The 20,255-nt window shown below is 49.3% G+C and overlaps 1 protein-coding gene across 8 annotated transcripts in view; it reads right to left on the bottom strand.

Annotated features, from left to right (window-relative positions):
* The window catches only part of PTPRE (protein tyrosine phosphatase, receptor type E), a 100,403-nt gene that overhangs the window by 35,375 nt on the left and 44,773 nt on the right, over nt 1-20,255 (bottom strand). For 3 of the 8 annotated variants that reach the window (XM_021716065.1, XM_021716066.1, XM_008065072.2), the window contains exons 2-5: nt 14,482-14,600; nt 6,453-6,558; nt 6,111-6,184; nt 4,362-4,498 (exon numbers count right to left, since the gene is read on the bottom strand). In XM_021716065.1, the coding sequence (XP_021571740.1) occupies nt 4,362-4,498; nt 6,111-6,184; nt 6,453-6,558; nt 14,482-14,593 (429 nt within the window). In that variant the 5' untranslated portion in view covers nt 14,594-14,600. Of the gene's footprint in view, nt 1-4,361; nt 4,499-6,110; nt 6,185-6,264; nt 6,320-6,452; nt 6,559-14,481; nt 14,621-20,255 lie in introns of those variants that run through there. The other 5 variants (XM_008065073.1, XM_021716070.1, XM_021716067.1 and 2 more) reach the window with 4 other exon arrangements.

Genomic DNA, 20,255 nt, shown 5'->3' with positions numbered 1-20,255 from the left:
GTACCACGAAAAGAGTATCAAGATCCCTGGGGATTCAGTGCACACAGCATTTGAGAAGTATCACCCTGATCCACCCTTGACCTCCCATGAGGAAGTTGAGGTGTGAAAAAAATATGTCACCGGGGCCCTATCCCTGACAAGCAGCAGTTGTGTCTAAACCCTGACATCCTGACTTCTGGTTCTTTCTATCGCTTGGAGCTGCCTGACTCTTGGTGGGCTCCAGCTGTTCTACATTTGCTTACTCCTTGCCACGTAGTGTGAAGAGTCTTTTGAACCCCCGAGGCATGTCCTTTGACATTAGACCTGACCATTTGCAGGAAGCCAGAGCCACTCAGATTTGAATAACAAGCATTAATATTTATTGAGTGCTTGCAATGTGCCAGGCTTCACAACTCACCTATTATTAGGTGACACTAGGATGGCCCCTGTTTTATGGGTGAGGAAACTGAAGGTCGAGGCAAGGTGCTGTCGATTTTGTCAAGGGTCACCTGGCAAGAGCCTGCAGCTGGCACTCGGGCCACGAGCAGGGTGCTCACTTCTTCAAGCATGGGAAAAAGTGAGGGTGTCCCGTGTCCCCTGTAAGACCCCAGGAAAGTGGGGCGGGCCTCACGGCATGCCCTAGATCCCAGCCACACAGCCCTGGACTTGCTCAAGGCCTGATTTCTCTGAACCTCCCTTTCCCAGGGCAGGAAGCTTCTCCAATTGCAGACTCAGCCTCTACCAGTTGGTGCTCATGGCAGAGCAACCTAGGCCACTGTCTTCCCTTTGCTTTGGGACCATCAAACCCCACGGCCATAAGCCGAGGCTCCCAGGGCCGATGTGAAGGGATCAGCCTGGTGGCGCTTCTCCAAGACCCATAGGTGGTTCCCGGCTTAGTTTGCTTGGTTTCAGCCACAAGTAGATGTTCCTCCCAGAGTTCCCAATTCTTAATACTGACCTTCTTGACCTAATCTAAGCATTGCATTTGCGGAAACACGCTAGAGCCTTCTCCTTTTCTACCCTCAGATGCTTCTTTGACCCCAGCACTGGAAACACAAAGGAGCCATGAAATGATGCCGTGACGGTAGACACACGATGCTGTGCACTTGTCAAAACCCACAGAGCGAACATCATACAGATTCCAAGTCTGGGCTTCAGTGAGCAACGAAGCATCAGTGTTGGCTTATCTATTATAGTGAGTATAGCACACAGTGCAAAGTGTTAATAGTAGAGGAAATCACTTACAGGGAAAAGGTGGGGATATGGGAACGGTACTCTCTGGGCAATTTTTCTGCATACTTAAAATGGCTCTAAAATAAAGTCAATTAAAAGATAAAGGAATTTGAGAAGGCTTCTGGGGGGGAGTCTGAGTGTCAAGGATGGACCAGCTCTGACACCTCTGGCTGGACTGTCTCAGCAACGGCCCCCGATGCAGGGCGTGAAGACAGGGAGGTTCTCCCTGGCTGCACAAGGGGTCAGATGGGGTGGGGGAAGCATCGTGGTCTGTGCACATATCCCAGATCCAAGCACACAGAAGAACCGCCCGCGTGGACTCGGCAGCACTACACTGGGTCTCGCATCTCTGAGATGCTCCGGTGACCCAGGGAAAATAAGAGAGCCCTGGGGTGCGGTCTGGACAGGCAGCAGCAAGATGGAAAAGGAGCCAGGTGTGGACAGTTCTGTGAGGGGCCCTAACTGTTCCAGCCAGCTCCAGGGGAGGATGTTTGTTTGTTTATTTTTGAGTTGGAGTCTTACTCTTTTTTTTTTTTTTTTTTGAGTTGGAGTCTCTGTTGCCTAGACTGGAGTGCAGTGGCACACCCCCAGCCACTACAGCCTCGACCTGCTGGGCTCTGGCGATCCTTCTGCCTCAGCCTTCCAAGTGGCCGGAACTACAGGTGCGCACTACCACGCCCAGCTAATTTTTGATTTATTGTAGAGACGAGGTCTCACCAAGTCGCCTGGGCGGGTCTTGAACCCGTGGACTCAGGCAATCCGCTCACTTCAGCCTCCCAACGTGCTGGGATTACAGACTGAGCCACCGTGCCGACCTGTTTGTTAATTGTGCTGGGAATCTTTGCTGGTGACGCTTCCCTGTGCATTTCTACAGCATTTATTGATAGGTCAGCCCCAGGCACCTGGCTTGAAATAACCTGCTGGGATGAAGACAGGAAGATTCTGTCTGGAGATTTCCTTGGCCCAATGGTGTTTCCTTTCCAGGGCTTGATCTGGGACCTGGGAGCAGACTTTGCCAGGATAGCCTTCTACTGTTGCAGGGTGGAGATTGCAAAGCACGTCCTCACAAGGACATTTTTTACGTGTTATCTCACCTTGTTTACATGTTGTCACAATCCTACGGAGACAAGGCTTATCACAGATAAGAAAACTGAGGCAGAGATGAACTAAATTGCCCAACCTCTCCAAGCATTCACCAGTACTGACCCCGGTGCCAAACGCTTTAGGTCCTCACTGAGTTTACCTGAACTTTGGATCAGCAATACAGACGTGCCCACACTCACTTGGACTGACCACCTCAAGACTCCTGTGTCTAATCTTTCCCAACTTCTGAGAGAGGGCTCAGATCAGAAGGGAAGAAAAGAGAACCCAGAGGTTTGGGAGCCTGTCTCACACATGTCCATCCGAGCCCAAGTGTGGGTAGGCCGTGACTAGTTCCAATGTTCCCAGAGCAGGGGTGCTGCAAGCAGATGGCCAGTCCCTCACTGGGATGAGAAGCAAAGAAACAGCTCACCCGGGATCCCCTAGAGGCAAGACCAGTGTTCTACCCTTATACTGTGTCTCTACCCTGCCGGCCACAGAGCAGAAGGGCTCGGGTCTTCATTTGAGAGGCTGAAGTGGGGTGAGAAGTGTGTTCCAGGTGCAAAATTTAAAGGAGTGCCCCCAAAACTCAAGAACCAGGAGGAAGAATATCCGAATGCAATATTTTTTAAAAATCCAAATGAAGGCACAAAATCCACGGGGACTAAAATGTCAAATTTTTGGATGATGACAAGATCAGAATCATGTGGTGACAAGACATACTGGAGCCTGGGGCAACAGGAAAAAAAAAAATCAGTTGGCCCGATCCTGTCTTCATTTACAGTTGTGCGATTTTGTTCACCATGAACTGCTGACATTAATTTTTATATTCGTAAGCATTACGTTAAAATATGACTTATCCTGATTACTGAGCTTTTGGTGTTTTCTTAGATCTCGTGTCTGGGGCACGTACCTCTCCCGCCTCGCCCTTTTCCGGCTTCCCCTCTTTGGGATTTGCCCCTACTTTGGAGCTGGTGGCAGACCCAGCTGGTTCTGACTCAGAGCCCTTCATCGGCAAAGCATAGCCAGCAGCGCCCACCCCATGGAGAAACAAAAATTCAAGGGGAAATGAGATAAGGAGGAAAGGGGATCGTCTAGTTGCAGACTTGGATGGTTATTTTGAAAGTAGAGAATTAACTTCTCTTGTCAGGCTGAGAGACTGCAAAACAATAGTGCTTGGAGCTGTCTTTCAAGATGACCTAATTTCACCCAAAAGGGGGACATCTTTGGAAACAATAAAAGGGAAGCACGAAAAAGGCAGATGAAGCTTGTGCTAAAAAAATAAACAACGTCCAGTGTCAATGTGCCATCACCGTCCCCTGCCTTCCCAGGTTGCTTCTGTGTGAGAAGTCACATGTCTGCAGCAGAGATCGTGCCATCTTCAGACAGAACAATTGCACAACGGTTTGCTGGTTGCAAAATCCACGGTCTGAGCCTCGCATTCCAGCTGCGAGGTAAGTAAGACAGGCCCATCTCCATCCCCCCTTCCGCAAGGGTGGAAGCCAGCTTCAAGGAGATTAACCCATGTGTGCCACAGGCAGTCAGGACCAGCCAGCACTCCCGCTGAAGGCCTGTCCTCATCTAGCACACAGCCGGGTACAAAAAGGGGAAGATGCATAAATCCAAACTCAAACATGATCAGAGGCCAACGAGGCCCAGCAAAATCCAAGAAAACACTTCCGCTTGTCTTTCTGTGTCTCTGCTCGTCCATCCATCATCCATCCACCCGTCATCCACCTAGCCATCCCATCCACCTCACCTACAGAGATACACATAGCACATAGAGCTAGTGTCCCTCAAGGCCACCCCCATGACTGCTTGATGGATGCTGTGATGGCAGTTCAGAAGAGGGACATTTTTCAATTAGATGCTCTAGTGCCGGAGCTGGAAGGAGCCTTCACAAAGCTCGAGAACAAGCGTTGGCGAGGGGGCATCGCACCATTTTGGGGACAGTGTTATCATTGATATGAGGGTGCTAGGTCTTTGGGATGCTTCCTCCTGGAGGGTGATACTCTCTCGCAGGGGTGCACCCCGGGACACCCTCACAGAGGGGAGCTTCCCACACTCACATTGAACTCCTCTCGAAACTGCTTGCAGTCATCAGCCGACCGGACACGGAACTCCTCCTCCAGGTGCCCCACGGGGATGGGAAAGAACTTCTTGGGTCCCGAGGGCGACCTGCTGAGCAGCATTACTCGCTGCTGCTCTGTGGGATCAAAAACACGAGGCCCATTGAGCCACATGCCTGGAGGGGCGCCCCATCAACCCAACGGAGGGACCACACTCCCGAAGAAATGACAGGGCTGGAGGGAGTGACAGTCCTCTCAAGTCACACAGTCAAGCATCAGCCAGGCCCCGGGCAATTGAATCCACACACCTGCCTCCTATGAGGCACCCACAGTATTTGTAAGTGATGGGCATCGCTCTGTCCAGTGTCACCTGCTTCCCTCATCGGAGATACCCTGTCCCCTTCTCCCCCAGACCACTTGTCCACCCACCCTCCCTCCCGTCGTTCTTTCCCTCCAGCCCCTGCTCCTTCCACAAAGGATCTGAGGCAGCTTCGTGGTCCAACTCAGGGTGCCAGGTTTGGAACTAGAGAAGAGGAATTATAGCTTCTGGGTGCAAGCTCCAAACAGACTGGAAATCCGTTAGGATGTGATTCTCTCTCGGCCTCCTTTTCTTTGTAACAAATAGGCCTGGTTCCTCGAACCCCAAGAGCGCCAAGGGAAATAGGAAAGACCATCCTTGTTTGGGGAGGGGTCCGGGGTAGGAAGAAGGAGAAAGGCTGGTTTTCCAGGGATTTCCTGGACAAGCTGCTCCCACAAGTTCTGAGTGAGAGGTAAGACGAGCAGTTACGGGCATGGGGCTCTATTCTCAGAGAACGAGCCGATACTGACAAAGTCAACGTGGTAACTCGACTGTCACACGTGCAAAGCCATTCTGAAGCCCAGCCAAAAGCTTCACCCAAGGCTCACGCCTCCAAATGAAAGAAGAGAGCAGATGAGCCCACAGGGCTTCCCCCGCCCCCGGTCATTCCACTCCTGAAATGCGCTTCAAAGCTGCATTTCAGCTGGGTCCTTCGTGGCTGATATCATTTTTATTATTTCAGGATTGGTTTTAAAATTCTATGTAAGTCTGACCGCATGTGTCTTCCCCCACCCACCCTGGTACAACCAGGTAGGGATCTGACGACGGGAAGTTGTAGTCACTGGTACAAACCAATATTTTTAAAGCCTCTCCCTTCTACACCTTTCTTGGTCCCCTTGATGCGTGGAAAGAAAAACAATGTGCCTCTGTAAGTTGCCTTGACAAGTGAGAAACTGCACCTCAAACTTAAAAGTTGGAGACGACCCCCAACTGACTCTGAGCCTCTGTAAACACGAAACTCTTAGTAGTTTAGTAGAACAAATCACTTCTTTCAGTTTCATCCTAAAACAGTACAATTCCCCTTGAATACTTTAGCCTGTGAGCCAGACAGTCTTATCTTAGAATGACGGTAAGGCCTTGTTGAAAAGCGAAGTTATATATGAACACCCAGTGAAAACGACAGGATATGAACAGTCTCTCCAAAAAAGCCACAAACTGAAATGTCTCAAACGTCTGTGTGACACCAGAAAGAAAAAGGATCCTTGAAGTTCAGTTTTAAAAGAGTGAAATTCTACACTTATAAATGACAGCCTAATACCAAATAAAGCCAGCCGAAAGTCACATAGCCAGAAGAAGTTCCAAGTTACGTCACATGTTAAAGAACATCACCCTCTGTCTGCTAAGAGAGAGCCTGTTTCCCCCAGGCCCCAGCCCGAGGGGGGTTTTGGTACCTTGTTCCTCCAATATCCCATTGGGCATCTTCTTGTCGTTGGTGCTGACCACGGCTTTCCTCTGCTTCCTGAACCTTGGAGGCACAAAACTCGTTAGGTTTCAGGGAGTCCGGGTTTCCAAACTGCCAAGAGCCCTTGGCACACCAATACCCACCAGGTGAGCCGGGAAAAACTCTTCCTGCTGCTCATGATTGAGCCGCCCTAAGGCCCCGCTGTCCCAAGTCCCCCAGGCCCGGCTTCCTGGCCCTCCTCTGCAGTGTGGCCCACGCCCCGCAGCTCTGAGAAGGCTCATTTCCTCATCTGAGCTGGTTGGGGCAAGTCGGCGCCCGGGGACACTCCTACCTGAAGAAGTAGGCGGCGAGGAAGAGGAAGAGGAAGAGGAGGAACAACAGCAGCGGTAGCAGCAGCCAGATGAGCAGCGGCTGGGAGGCCCCGGGGTCCGGGGGGCCTGCAGGGGGGAAGGACACCAGGTGAGAGGCAAGGAAGGGCCCCGCACTTAACAGTGTGCAAAGCAGCCCTCTCCACCAGCCCTTCTTCCTGCACACCATAGCCCCACCCTACAGTTTGCAAGGTGGTTCCACCTTCCGGTCGATGGTGTCCATGGATACCCCACAAGGGGACAGGTGATCAATCACTGCTGTTGACACAGAGAAAGAAACTGGGACTGAGGAGTGGGTGACGTGACTTGTCCAAGGTCCCCTGGGGACGGTACAACAGGGGTGAGTTCCTGGCTTCTCGAGGGGCCTGCTGGCCCATCTGCCTGTCTCCCCTGAGCCCCTAGGGCACTGTCTCTTTCCCTAAGGAGGCAGAATTGTGTGCTGTCCTGGGACAGCAGTGGGAGTCTGATTCGGTGCAGCTCTGTGCCTGGCTGGGGTGTGCCAGCTTGGGCAGGAGCTCAGGACACAGGAAAGCAGCCTCGCCCCTGGCTGGGTACAGGCCTTGAGGGCCTGGCACGTGGTGAGCTGGCATTCCAGAGCTTCCAGCTCCCTGGTCCACCTGCCTGAGGTCAAAAGTCACCAGGTGCCACACTTTCTCTTACTTAGCACCCCACACCTGCCAGGCTGACATTCCTTAACCAGAGAGAGATCCACGTCCCTGGATTCAGCTCAGGGGTCTCACGACTGCCCAGGACCTGTCCCTGTCCTGTAAGTCCAAATTCCGATGGGCACTGGTGACCTCACTGCCACCCTCAGACTCCACCCACTAGCCCAACATCTAACTTTCTTCCTGTTCTTCCTCAGCTTGCCCTCCTCACCAAAATGCTCCCACTCCTCCAGGACCACCTTAAAGGCTCCCTCCTCCAGGAAGCCCATGGGGCTCTTCTTCTGTGGACCCACAGGGGCGTTAGATACCTCAAAGGACAGACCCTACTCTGCATGAGTGAACAGGTCCTCAGAGCTGCTGCCTGGGCTCCCTTGTTTCTGTGGAAGCCGCCTGAAAGCAACAACTGGGTCATCAACTCTTTGAGGTCCCAGAGGCACAAAATCTCAGCCCCAGAGCCCAGTGCGGGCTCCATGCACTTTCTCCCTGGGGCCAGCTCGGACCCTCATGGATGCTTGGGCGCTGGGAGGACTCCACAGCCCTGAAGGCTTCCCATCACCTTGCACTCTCACGTGTGCTCTGAAGGTGGCCTCCATGGCTCTCTGCCTTACCCCCTAGGTTGTGAGCTCCCTGGGACAGCGACGGGGCATTTCTCCGCCATCCCTCCACCTCTAAGGTTCTGCCACTGACTCTGGTACCCTGTAAGTGGTCTGTGCATACATTCCTAATTAATGATGATTGCTAAGGCCTTGAGTGACCATCAGATGTGGAAGGTCACGGAGGACATAGCTGTTCCACATGAGGAGGTGTCATCTGCCACGAGGCGAGGGTACTTTCAATCTAGCTCACCTGTGCCTGACGTACCCTCCTTCTAGGCTGCATCAATGCCCCCTCCATCTGGCTAGCAGTGCTCAGGGGTCCAGTGGTCTCGTAGATCTATGGTGTCTATGGCCCCTGCCCAGTGGGGCTGCTTCTGGCTCCACACAAGGTCAGGCTGAGCGGCTGGGAGGGTCTGCTCCAGACCTCGCCTCCTGCCCTGCCCTGTCCACTGCAGAGCATCACTGGGAAGAAAGCTGGCCTGAAGCTTCCATGCCTGTAGCTCCGGGGAGCACCCTCCCCACCCTGCTAGGGCCTCGCAAACAACTTAAGCCTTGGATGATGAGGGAGACCCCTGACACTGAGGGAAGAGCAGAGCCCAGCCCTAGAGAGGGCTTGGCTGCTCCAGCAACTCCTGACCTGGTTCAGTCCCTTCCCAGCCAAAGGCAGCCACAAAGCTTGGCTCCCTTCCCCTTCCTCCCTTCCACATGTACCCAAGTTCACCTGCCCTCCTCTGGGTCCCCGCACAGCAAAACTCCCCACTTGTATATCTCCAGAGGTCAGGCTCTGGGCCCAGTTCTGCACAGGTGGTGACCCAACTGATCAGTTTGTGGGGTCCTCTTGTTCTGAGAGAGAGGATGGAAGCTCTCCCTGGATTCTGGTGAGGAAACTAGAGTCCAGCCTCTACGTTCATGCCTGCAGTGAAGGCTGCAGTGACGGACATGGGTGATTCCATAGAGGGCAGGGCTGAATGTTCCAAGCCCCAAAGGGGCCACCCACATGGGCAGAAGTGATGAGTCACAGGGACCAGTGGACTCCCTGGCTCTGGTTTCTGCCATTCGTTAGTAGCTGCCTCTGTTCCAGAGGGCAGGGGCTGAGATCACAAACCCCAAGGCTTCCCAAGATAAGGTAGGAACATCTCTGAGTAGGGTGGGCAGTTCTGGTGCGGCCCTGGGGAGCTGGGAGAATCCATGCCCTATCTACAAGGGGTAGCCACTTCTCAGCTCCAGCCCACTGGGGCCAAGCGGAAGGTGGCCTAGTTCCTCAAATTTCTCACAAAGATTTATATTTTTATGTAAAACTCTTCTGATTTCTAAATATTGGTAAGTAATTTAATTTAAATATAATTTTGTAAAACAGTGAGTATGAACCAGAAAGAAAAAAATAAATAAAAACAATAAAACAAAACAAAACTCCCCTACATCCTGGTCAGTATCCCCCGGGCACCAACTCCGGAAGAAATTCCAGAGTTACGTTCTGTTTTCATTTCATGCTGTTGCGGCTTGCGTGGAGCGGAGCGGGTCAAGGGTCAGAGTAGGGAGGAGCAGACGGGAACCTCTCCTGAGTAGGAAGTACTCAGCACCGTCAACCGGAAGCAGCCTTCTTCCTGCATTACCGTCAAGCTGACGCTCAAAGCTAAGGGTGTACGTGCGTTCACATCAATTTCACACATCGCACGCCTGCCACAAGCGTGTATTTGTGTTTGCTGACATAGAATCCAGTCTGGAAAACTGAAAGTCTTAGGCTTGAGGGAGGGTTGGGAGGAGACCAGGAAGATGGCAGCCTTGGCTAAAGAGTGACCACCCAGTGCCCTCTGCCAGGAGACTGGTTCCAAGCTTCCCATAACAGCCAGGGTCTTCCAGAGACTGCCTCAGCTCCGTCAGAGCACTCTGCTCTCACCGGGCTCCCTGTCTGCTTTCCTCTCCTCCTTGTCTCTCCTCCTTTCGCCTGAGTCTTCCTTTTCCTGGGAACCCCAGAGATGGAGCATGTCCGCACTGGAGGGTGAGGGTCACTCAAGGATAGGTCTGCAAATGGATGGTTGAAGGTCTCAACTCACACTCCTGCCTACGATTTCCAATGTTCAGGAGCCCTGTCTCTTTCCCAGAATTAAATCTAGTCTCAGTTTCAAAGTGCATCTTTTCTGACATTTTCTTCTGTACATTTACATTCATAAATATGCGGTTTTGGCAAATAAATAGACTCATGCTACTCTCTCATATCCTCTGAGGCTTTGTGGATTGTAAGTACTGTTATTTTAAAGAATCATGAAGAAAGAAAAAAAAATGATACTAATTATAACTATGAAGTGGTACCAATTTTAAGACGTCCCGATATAGCCATGTTAAATATGACAAAAGCAAATGAAATACACCACTGAGACAGTTCCATGAGGGCCTGGCTTATTCTGCTGTCTGTCTTGGAGAGTCTCCAGGTCAGCCAGACAGGCTTCCTCGTTCTGTTTAGCAGCTGCTTGGATCCCATTTTTTGGATAGACCAAAATAGGAGGGACACGTAGGTTGCTTCCAACCATTTTGCTATCACCTACAATTCCGCTCTCTCTCTCTCTCTGTCTGTGGATCTCGCAAGTGTTTCTGTGAGATAGCTCCTAAAAGTGGACTTTGTGTGTCAGCGTGCTTGTGCATGGCGTTTTAATGGAATTGTCAAGTTACCAGCCACAGTTTCCAAAGTCTACACTCACCTATCGTGTACAATGGTGCAATTTCAGTTCTCCTGAATACGGGCAATCCTTTTCATTTTGATCCATTAATATGGAAAGTGATAATGTCATTTTAATTTGCTCTTCTCTAATTCTAGACAGTTGAGCATTTTTCCATTTGTAGTGGCATATTAATTAGATGTTTGTATTTTGTCTGGTTATATTCTTTCTTTACCCAGTTTCCTACTATGTTCTTTGACATGTTAAATTTTGAGGATTATAATATGGGTAATAACATTTGATTCTATCATCTGTAAATATTTACCCTCAAACTCTTGTGTAAAAGAATGAGTGAGTGGATGGCCTGAGCCCGCGGGTTCGAGACCCGCCTGGGCAGCGAGACCTCATCTCTAATAAATCAAAAAATCAGCCAGGCGTGGGAGTGCGCGCCTGTAATTCCAGCTACTCGGAAGGCTGAGGCGGAAGGATCGCCGGAGCCCAGTGGGTCGAGGCTGCGGTGGCCCGGAGCGGCCACTGCACTCCAGTCTGGGCGACTGAGTGAGACTCCGACTCAAAAAAAAAGAAAGAAAGTGTTTTGATGACTATTGAACGCATTTTGCTCAAGGGGCAAATGAAACAATTTCCTGTTACTTTGGTACTAAGTGGCATGTGTTATCATCTCAAAGGATACTTCATATTCCTTTCAGGCATCAGATGAAGATCTAAAGAGCACGAGGTCAGGCTCCCCTCCAGAGTGCTAGGCCGCAGAAGCCTGTCTGCATCTTATAACCAGGGCCCGTTCTACTCTGGCTTGTGTGACCAATGGCCGTAGCTAAGCAAGTTGAGGCCTCAGCGGAAGTTGTACCGAGGTGTGAGTTTCAAATTGATTCTATTCTGGTTGCCGAGGTCACATGACAGCCCCCCTTCCTGAAAGTAGCACCCCACGTCCACAGCAATCTTATGAGTAAAGAATTCTGTTTTCTAGTACACTGAAAACCCCCAGGTGTGGAGTGGATGGCATTTCGACGCTGCTCACTGTGCCACCTACAGGAGTGTCTGCAGAGCTCTGGCAGGTTCTTCCTCACTTTGGGGCAAACGGATGCTCTGGCCTTTATGGCTCTTGGATGTGAACAGGCACATCCAGGCAGCTTGCCAGTTGGTTGGCCCTGGGAAGACAGGTCAGGGTTGTGGGTGACGTAGTTCATTGAGCCTTCCTGTGGATGGGGACATCTGCCAGCTTCCTCTCTGCCTGCATGGGGACTCAGCATGATCAGGGCAGTCTGAAATGCCCCAGGCGATGAGACACCGCCCATGACCAGCACCTGGAGGGCTGGCTTGCTAAGAGGCAACATGGCACATGCAGTTTGCTGGCGGCATCTGGTCTTTCTTTTTTGTGGTTTTGGATTTCTCCGGGATTTCAAGATGAGGAGGGAAAATGACGGATGGGCCCTTAGAACTGCTCTCCTGGCTGGGGGCTGTGTCAGTGAGGAACCTTCACTTCCTGCCTCCTCTTGGGTCCAGAGATGCGCTTGGAGGACATTCGTCCAGGGCTAGAAAATCATGTGAGGTCCTTGAGCTGGTGGGATTGAACCCTTGACCAGCCTGAATGGTACCAACTTCTAAGCTGCTTCTACAAGGTTTTTCTGGAGGGAGGGAGGTCATTTTTGTCTTTCCTAAGTATTGCTGTGCCAAGTGTGAAGCTTAATTTTATACACCAACCTGACTGGGCCACGGAGGCTCACATAGACATTTCCTCAAACATCATCCTGGATGTGTCTGTGAGAGTGTTTTAGGTGACATTAACATTTAAACAGGTGGACTGAGTCAAGCAGATGGCCTTCCTAATGAGGGTGGGACCCCGCTAACCAACTGAGGACCTGAACAGAACAAAAAGGGGAATCTACCCAGAGTCACAGAGACTTCTCCTGCCTGACAGCCTTCGAAGCGTGACATCAGCTCGTCCTGAACCCACAGCAGCCTATAGAGTTTTGGACACGACTGGGACATCAACCGTGCAGATTTGGGATTTGCCAGCCTCCATATCGGATGAGTCAATTCCTTGTAATAAAGATATATGTACCGATAACTCCTTATAACAATATATTTATATTATCTATATAACAAATAATAAATTTGTCTACTCTTTATGATAAACACATATTTATATATTTGCATCTATGTATAGGCTATGTATATGTGTGTGTATTATATATATAATCTCCTATTGGTTCTGCTTCTCAGGCAAACCCTGGCTAACACCCAGAGAGACACTCAGTCAGAGCTGTCATCAGCGCTTTGTCCCTGAGGGTTGGGGCTGGAGAGAGAAAGGATGCAGCAGGCCTGGCACTAGGCCCCAGGGCAGAGTGAGGGTCCAGCCCCTGCTGGTCACAGCTTCCTCCTGACACTGACGCGGGAGGATATGGGCAGCCATGGAGGGGTCTAGAAGTCTACTGTGGAAGGCATGGAGGTTCCCAGGAAATCTGTGTCAACTCCTTGAGGACCCTGAACTCTCTTGGGGACCTGGGTCTCTCTCTGTGCGGGGCACTGTCTAAGAGGGAGATAAGCGGATACTGAAAAGTCAACTATCTGAGCAGTAAAAGACTGGCCAGGTCATTGTCCAATGAGGACACACCCCTCTTACCCATGGTAAGATACAGTCAATGCTGATGACTATGTGCCCGGGAGTGCTTTACGTGCAGACATCCTTTAATACAACATTGCTCAGAGAAGGTATTATTTTTCTTAAATTTATTTTAAATTATTACTATTTTTTTAGTAGGCAGGATCTCACTCTGTCACCTAGGCTGGAGTGCAGTGGAGTGATCATAGCCCACTGCAGCCTCTAACTCCTGGACTCAAGGTACCTCAGCCTCTCAAGAAGTTGGGACTACAGGCATACATCATGGGTAATTTTTTTTTTTGGAGAGATGGGGTCTTGGTATGTTGTCTAGGCTGGTCTCAAACTCTTGGCCTCAAGCAAGCTTTCTGCCTTGACTTCCCGAGGTCAGAATGTGCTGGGATTGCAAGCGTGAGCCACTGCACCTAGCAGGATTCTTGTTTGCTGTTGTTCAAAACAAACCTAATCAATATTTTACCTAAGATATTAACAATAATTTTTTTTGAGGCGGAGTCTAACTCTGTTACCCACACTAGAGTGCAGTGGCACACTCACAGCCACAGGTAGCCTCTACCTGCTGGGCTCAGACGATCCTTCTGCCTCAGCCTTCCAGTAACATAGAACTACAGGCACATGCTACCATGCCTGGTTTATTTATTTATTTCTTTTTCTTTTTTTTCTGAGTTGGAGTCTCACTCTGTCGCCCAGACTGGAGTGCAGTGGCCACTCCCGGCCACCGCAGCCTCGACCTGCTGGGCTCCGGCGATCCTTCCGCTTCAGCCTTCAGAGTAGCCGGAATTACAGGCATGCGCTACCATGCCCGGCTGATTTTTTGATTTATTGGAGAGATGAGGTCTTGCTGCCCAGGCGGGTCTCGAACCCGCGGGCTCAGGCAATCTGCTCACCTCAGCCTTCCAAAGGCGCGGGATTGCAGGCTGAGCCACCTTTTTATTGTAGAGACAGGGTCTCACCAAGTTGCCCAGGCTGGTCTCGAACCCCTGAGCTCAGGCAATCCTCTTGCCTTGGCCTCCCAAAGTGCTGGGATTCCAGGCTTGAGCCCCCGCGCCCAGCCTGACAGTAATTCTTAATCATCTCTTAATAATTCTTAATTTCTTAATTACTGTCATTAACTGTTACATTTACATTTGTCAGTTACATTAACTGTCCGTGTTTATATTTCCCTGATCACCTGGTCTGTGTTTGTTCATGGCTAGTTTTTGGCACAGTGGGATTCTGGGGGGATTTTTAGCCTTTTTGCTCTTCTGCTTCTCACCAAGGCTGACTCTGACTTTCAGTAGGGGGTGTAGATGTGTTGCCTTCAGAACATAAGCTTTGCTAAACAAATAGATACTAAACTAGCATTTTTAGCCCACCTGTTTTTATAGGCACAAAATATTGCAAACACACTAAGAACGGAGAGGCAAGCAGGACAGCCGATTGCGAGGTGGATGGGACCTTACCTGATGTCGTGGTGGTCCAGTTGCTCTCTGTGGTGGTGGTCTCGTTGCCCTTGAGAGCCCTGGCAAGCGGTAAACTAACACCCACCAGCAGGAGTGGACAGAGGGGCTCCATGGTGGACCTGCAAAGAGACAGGGACATGCTTAGACGTGACGGTGAGATGGTAAGAGCCAGCTTCATATCAGGGCTTCCTCTGAGCCCACAATTTTACCTGCCACATGCCCAGATGGTTTCTTTGAGACTTCACAACACCAGGGCATTGTAGTTACCATGACTCCATGTATTCATGCAAAGAAGGAAACCAAGGTTCAGAGGCCCAGCTCTGCAGAGGGTGGAGCAGGGATTTGGATTACGTCCCAGACCCCGGCCCTTGTCCACACCACTTAGCAGAAGTCTCATCTGGGTGACCCAGCCTGGCATCCTGGACCTGTCACGATCAGCCCTCCATGCCTCCTGAGGATCTGACCTCCCTTTCACACCTGGCCAAAAAGTCCTTTCACAGGCCGAAATAACAGAGCTTTCCAGAGTTTGTTCATTTCCCTTTCACTCTGCCTGGGAAAACGCGATCCTTTCACAGTTTGGCTCAGAAGCCTCATTGCCCAGCTGTGGCCTTCCTCTGTTCCTACACTCTTGTTCTAGCTCTGGAAGCTTCCATGGGTATCACATCTGACTGTGCCCATGTCTAAACTCTCAGGTGAACTGGAGGTAAATTCCCTCCGTGAGGAGGAGGCCACGGTTGGCTCATCGTGACAGAGCCGGTGGGGACCCTTGGGAGCAGAGGTGAGTATTTATTGGGGTGATGGGTGGAGGCCCGTGGCAGCCCAGATTGTGAAGTGCCTCAAGACAGAAAAAGACGTTTTCATGATGGAACCCGCAGGCGGTCACCTCAGACCGCGACCTGGGACTTCATTTTGCCAAAAAATCTTTTTTTTTTAGGAAGCAGGAATTTATTAAGAAGACAGGAAAGCTCTCTGAACCTGCAGGAGGGGACCTGAAAGAGGGCTGTCCTTGCCAAAAAAATCTTGGCTCATCAGTAAACGTGACATTGACTGCTTGGTTGTGCAGAAACTCTCACTAGAGGTTCACTGGCAGGCGAAGGTGGGTGGTAGTATCTGCTGAATGGGATTTGCTGGTGACAATGCTGACATGTCGAGATGTGCTCCCTCTCTTTCCCATCCACTGAACCCTGTCCAGGTCAGGCTGGGGTGCCTTGTCCCCACCGACAGCACTTTCTTGCACAAAAGCCTCCCTTGGGGATGCAAACAGACTCCGTTTCAGGACAGAGGCCAAGAGATATTCATTCCTGTGACTGCTTGCACGTGAAACGCTAATGCTTGTAATTAAAGAAGACATCCGAATGAGCAGGAAAAATCCTAATTGTTTTGCAGTAATCACTACTCTTAAGATGAGATCATTACGAGCACATTGTAACAATTAGCCCAGAACAACTATGAGAGTGACAATCACACTTTCACTTATTTCCTGTTTTTTTTTTTTTAATTTCCAAAATGCACCTTTTAGCTTTATAAAACGAGTCACACACCACACAAATAGTTTTCGCTATGTGAGCACCTACTGTGTGCTGGGCCCTTTCTGTGGTATTATCTGCACAGTAACCCAGGAAAACTGACAAACAGAGGCTCCTGAAGCATGAGGAACTGGGCCAAAGCGGGGCTGGAAATTGTGGAAGAGACAGAATTTGAACCTAGGACTGCTGGAGACAAAATTCTCTCTCCACCTCCATTCTGTCCTAGTCCTTCCATGCCATAGAGCTTTGCACATGTTGGCATACACTGTTTTTTTTTTTTTTTTAAATCTTTGTTGCACACTGCCATGATGCTTTTAATATACTCAAGTAAATCACAGAGTAATTGATTGGGAAGTAATTGTTTTAACACAACTCCAGTGATGCAGAATTCCTAGTTGAAGCATTTTTCTCATTTCATGCATTAATTTGACAACATTCCTCCCCAAATGCTCCATGATCTCAGAGGAGGCTGACACCCTTGAGAAAGGCAAAGATCAATTCATTCATGTATTACACACTGAGGTCTGGAAGTGCTTCCTGCAGCAGCAGGTGATTTTTTTCGATGTGACCAGCAGAGGGCAATCAACTTTGCGGAATTCAAAACTTGTCCCACAATCTGGAGCCCTGTTACTATCCCACTTATATTTCAAGACCAATAACAACTTGACATTCCCCGGTCAGTCACTCTCACAGGGCTCACACGAATGACCTGGTAAGCACAGACACAAATCCGTACAAGCATAACGCTTAAAATGGTAATCACGCAGAATTTTAAGGATTTGTATTTAATCAGTATCTGTTGTGAGTCGACCAAATGCTAAGTATGTAGGATACAAAATGCATGTGATCTCCAGAACTGAGATGATCAAAAAAGCTTATTTCTGACAAAGCAGATTTTGTTTTTACTCCCCTCAAAAGCCAACCAGCTATCAATTCGATTAGAAATGTCTTTTTATTCCATCTGAGGCCTCCTTAATACTTTTTACTGGGCCACAACTTGGGTCAGGCAGCCTGCTAGACCCTGGAGAAACAAAGATGAACATAGTCCCGTCTCTGCCCTGAAGTGGCTCATTGAAGTGGGAGGACAGATGGAAAGGAAGCCGACCCAATATCCCACTCCCATGGTCCAGAGAAGAGGTCACAGTGCCAAGGGACAAAGGTGAGAGAGCAGTTTCCCAGGAATGAGGTGCAGAGAGAGTTGTCCAGAACAGGAGGCCGAGGGAGAGACAGGCAGGGGGAACAGAGGCACAGAGGATGCCCCAGCAGGACCCATTGTGCAGGCAGTTCATGGTTTGGTCTGCTGGACCGCTGGCACATGAGGGAAGCCAAGATGAGGGAGGATAAAAGGTCTGTAGTGGGATTGAGACAGCCCTGGAATGCTGTGTTTGTTAGAGTCTGGCTTGGTCCTAAAGGCCCATTGCCATCACAACCTACATTATTAGAATCAGAGGTGACCATTTAGGAAAGACGTCCATTCCTGGGCGCAGCTCCAGATGTAAGACATCTGAAGATCTGGGAAATAATGAGTTTATATGGACTGAAGCTGGAAAACATTGGTTATGAGTCGCCATTCAAGTTTTTGAGAGGCAGCCCTAGAATCTGGCCATCGGCTCCTGACACATGGTAGCCTTTGTTGCTCCAGGGTGGTCCATGATTATAGACCTCACCCATCACCTGGAAGCATGTTAGAGATGTAGAATCTCAGGCCCATCTCAGGTCTGCCACTTTTTAAGAAGATTCCTGTGCAGTTCTCATACTCATTAACACTTGAGATGGACTGGTCTAAGAAGGAGTAAGCCAGGGACAATGAGAGTGGACAGGAGAGGAGTTGAGAGGGATTTCAGTTAGAACCCATGGAAGCAGCAGTCAGCTAATGTGGGTGATAAGTAGGGTATCAAGGGTATTGGGATTTCCATCTCAGGAGGTGGCATGGGAGGGTACATCATTGATTAGCGGAGACAAGGAGAATGGGGGGCTCCAGTGTGGGGATAAAGAAGAATTTTAGCTTGGGGCATAAAGCAATAATATGAGCTACTATTTACTGAATTCCAATGAAGCGTGATAAGCCATCTGAGGTTGTGAGATAAATGACCTCATGAACCCTATGAGAAACATCCTGCTGTCCTTGGAGTAGAAATGATAAGTTGAATTTCATAGGGCAGTGGAATATTCTAGGGGAAACTGTCCATAGGAATTTGATTCGGTGGGGGGGGGGGTGGACTGTAGGAGCAGTACTTGGGTGAGGCACTCCAGAGAGATTAGCAGGAGAAGGTCCAGGGTCAAGATGGCCAACAGAAGGAAGTCACTACACTAGTGGCCAAGGAAGGGAACCAGGTGGGAGACAGGGAAATGGTGGTTGGAGCCAGGAGGAAGGCAGGAAGCAGGTGGAGGTGGACAACCAGGAGCAGGAGGGGGGTTGTCTTGACGCCTGTCCTCTTCCCCAAAGCTACTGAAGTGCTTCCTCTCTTGGGGTGATCCCTGGTCACTCTTCAACGTTTACTTAATCCCGCTAGCTGCTGAAGTTGAGTGACCTGAGACAGAGTCTCTCTTCTGAAGTCACACTCCCTGGGGTTGTGTAAGGTGGTCTGGGTGCTGGACCTCTCAACCAGCCCCGGTGTGTCCACTTTCCAGTCCCCGATGCCTGGCCATCCCAGTGACTGGGCTTTCAGAACTTTTGAGGTCAAGGAGGCATCCCTGGCTCGTGCCTTTGAGCAGCAGCCACCTGGATGACCCCATTTGCTCCCAGGGACCCCAAAGTGCCCTTTCCAGAGGACCTGGGGTGTCCAACAGTAACCAGAACTCCACTGCCCCCTGAAGTTTCAAGAAGGTAGTGTATTCTCTCTGCAGCCCAAACACATGACCTGTGCGGTCAAAAATGTGAGGAGGTTCTCACTAATCATCAAGGAGATGCAAATGAAAACCACACTGAGATACCACCTAACTCCAGTCAGAATGGCAATTATCAATAACTCAAAAAATAACAGTTGCTAGAGAAAGTGTGGGGAAAAGGGAACACTCCTACACTGTTGGTGGGAGTGCAAACTAGTGCAAACTGTGGAAAAACAGTGTGGCGGTTCCTAAAAGCTCTAAATATCAACCTCCCATATGACCCTGCAATCCCCCTATGGGGAATATCCCTGAAGAACTCAAATCACTCTATAAAAAAGATACTTGCACACGTATGTTTATCGCAGCATTGTTCACAATAGCAAGAACCTGGAAGCAACCATGCTGTCCATCAAAAGAGGACTGGATTAAAAAAATGTGGTACCTATACACGATGGAATACTACGTAGCCATAAAAAAAGAACAAAATCATGAACTTCGCAGCAACCTGGATGGAACTAGAGTCAATAATCCTGAGTGACCTCTCACGGAAACAAAGATCTGAGTACCACATGTTCTCACGCATATAGCGGACCTTGAACATCCATCATAATACTATAAGAAAAGGTAGGAAACTATGGGGGGGAGGGGAAGGGAGGTGGGATTAACAGTAGTCAATATCTGTCTGGGGACGGGGAGACACCCCTTATCAACAAGGGTGCCTGAACGAAGCATATTTGTATACCCAACCCTTAATTGTACCCCACTATATCAAAATGTAAATATTGATATAAAAAAATGTGAGGAGGTTCTTTTGCTCTTAATGATGAAACAGATGAGATCCTTTTGCAAGGATGCAGGAGACAGCTACTTGGGGGTCATGTTCAAGTTTCAAAGTCACTGCACTTCAAGAGCCCCTGGAATGGATGTCATATAATTTTTTCATCCAAACCAGGACTTCTTTGAGAGGGAAGAAGAGAGCTAAAGCAATTCAAGCCATGTTTCTCTAAAACATTTATTGACCAATGATTTGATTTTATTCAATTAGGAGGCTATTAAGTTGCCCTATTCACAACATATTTCTAAAAATAAAAATACTGTCGGAAGCACATTAACACATTCACGTATATTACACAAATTATTTTTTTTTAAAAAACCTTTTTGTATTGATTATCTAAAAATAAAATAAGAACATAAACAGAATACTTATTCTCGGTACGTGCTCACACACTTTAATCAATTTCTGAGCCTTAGCTGTCCCTAATGTTTCATTCTTAATCTATTTTTAATGTCCTCAATGTTTTATATTTTTTATAAAAATGCCTGAAAAGTCTTCAAATAAGCGTTTTGTGAGTGCTCACCATTTATTTATTTATTTATTTATTTATTTATTTTTGAGTTGGAGCCTCACTCTGTCGCCCA

The sequence above is a fragment of the Carlito syrichta genome, unplaced genomic scaffold, assembly GCF_000164805.1.
Source record: "Carlito syrichta isolate Samal-C Ts95f unplaced genomic scaffold, Tarsius_syrichta-2.0.1 Scaffold308151, whole genome shotgun sequence".
Lineage (NCBI taxonomy): Eukaryota > Metazoa > Chordata > Mammalia > Primates > Tarsiidae > Carlito > Carlito syrichta.
Note: the sequence above shows the minus strand (reverse complement) of the source record. Positions and strands in the feature narration are given on the sequence as shown.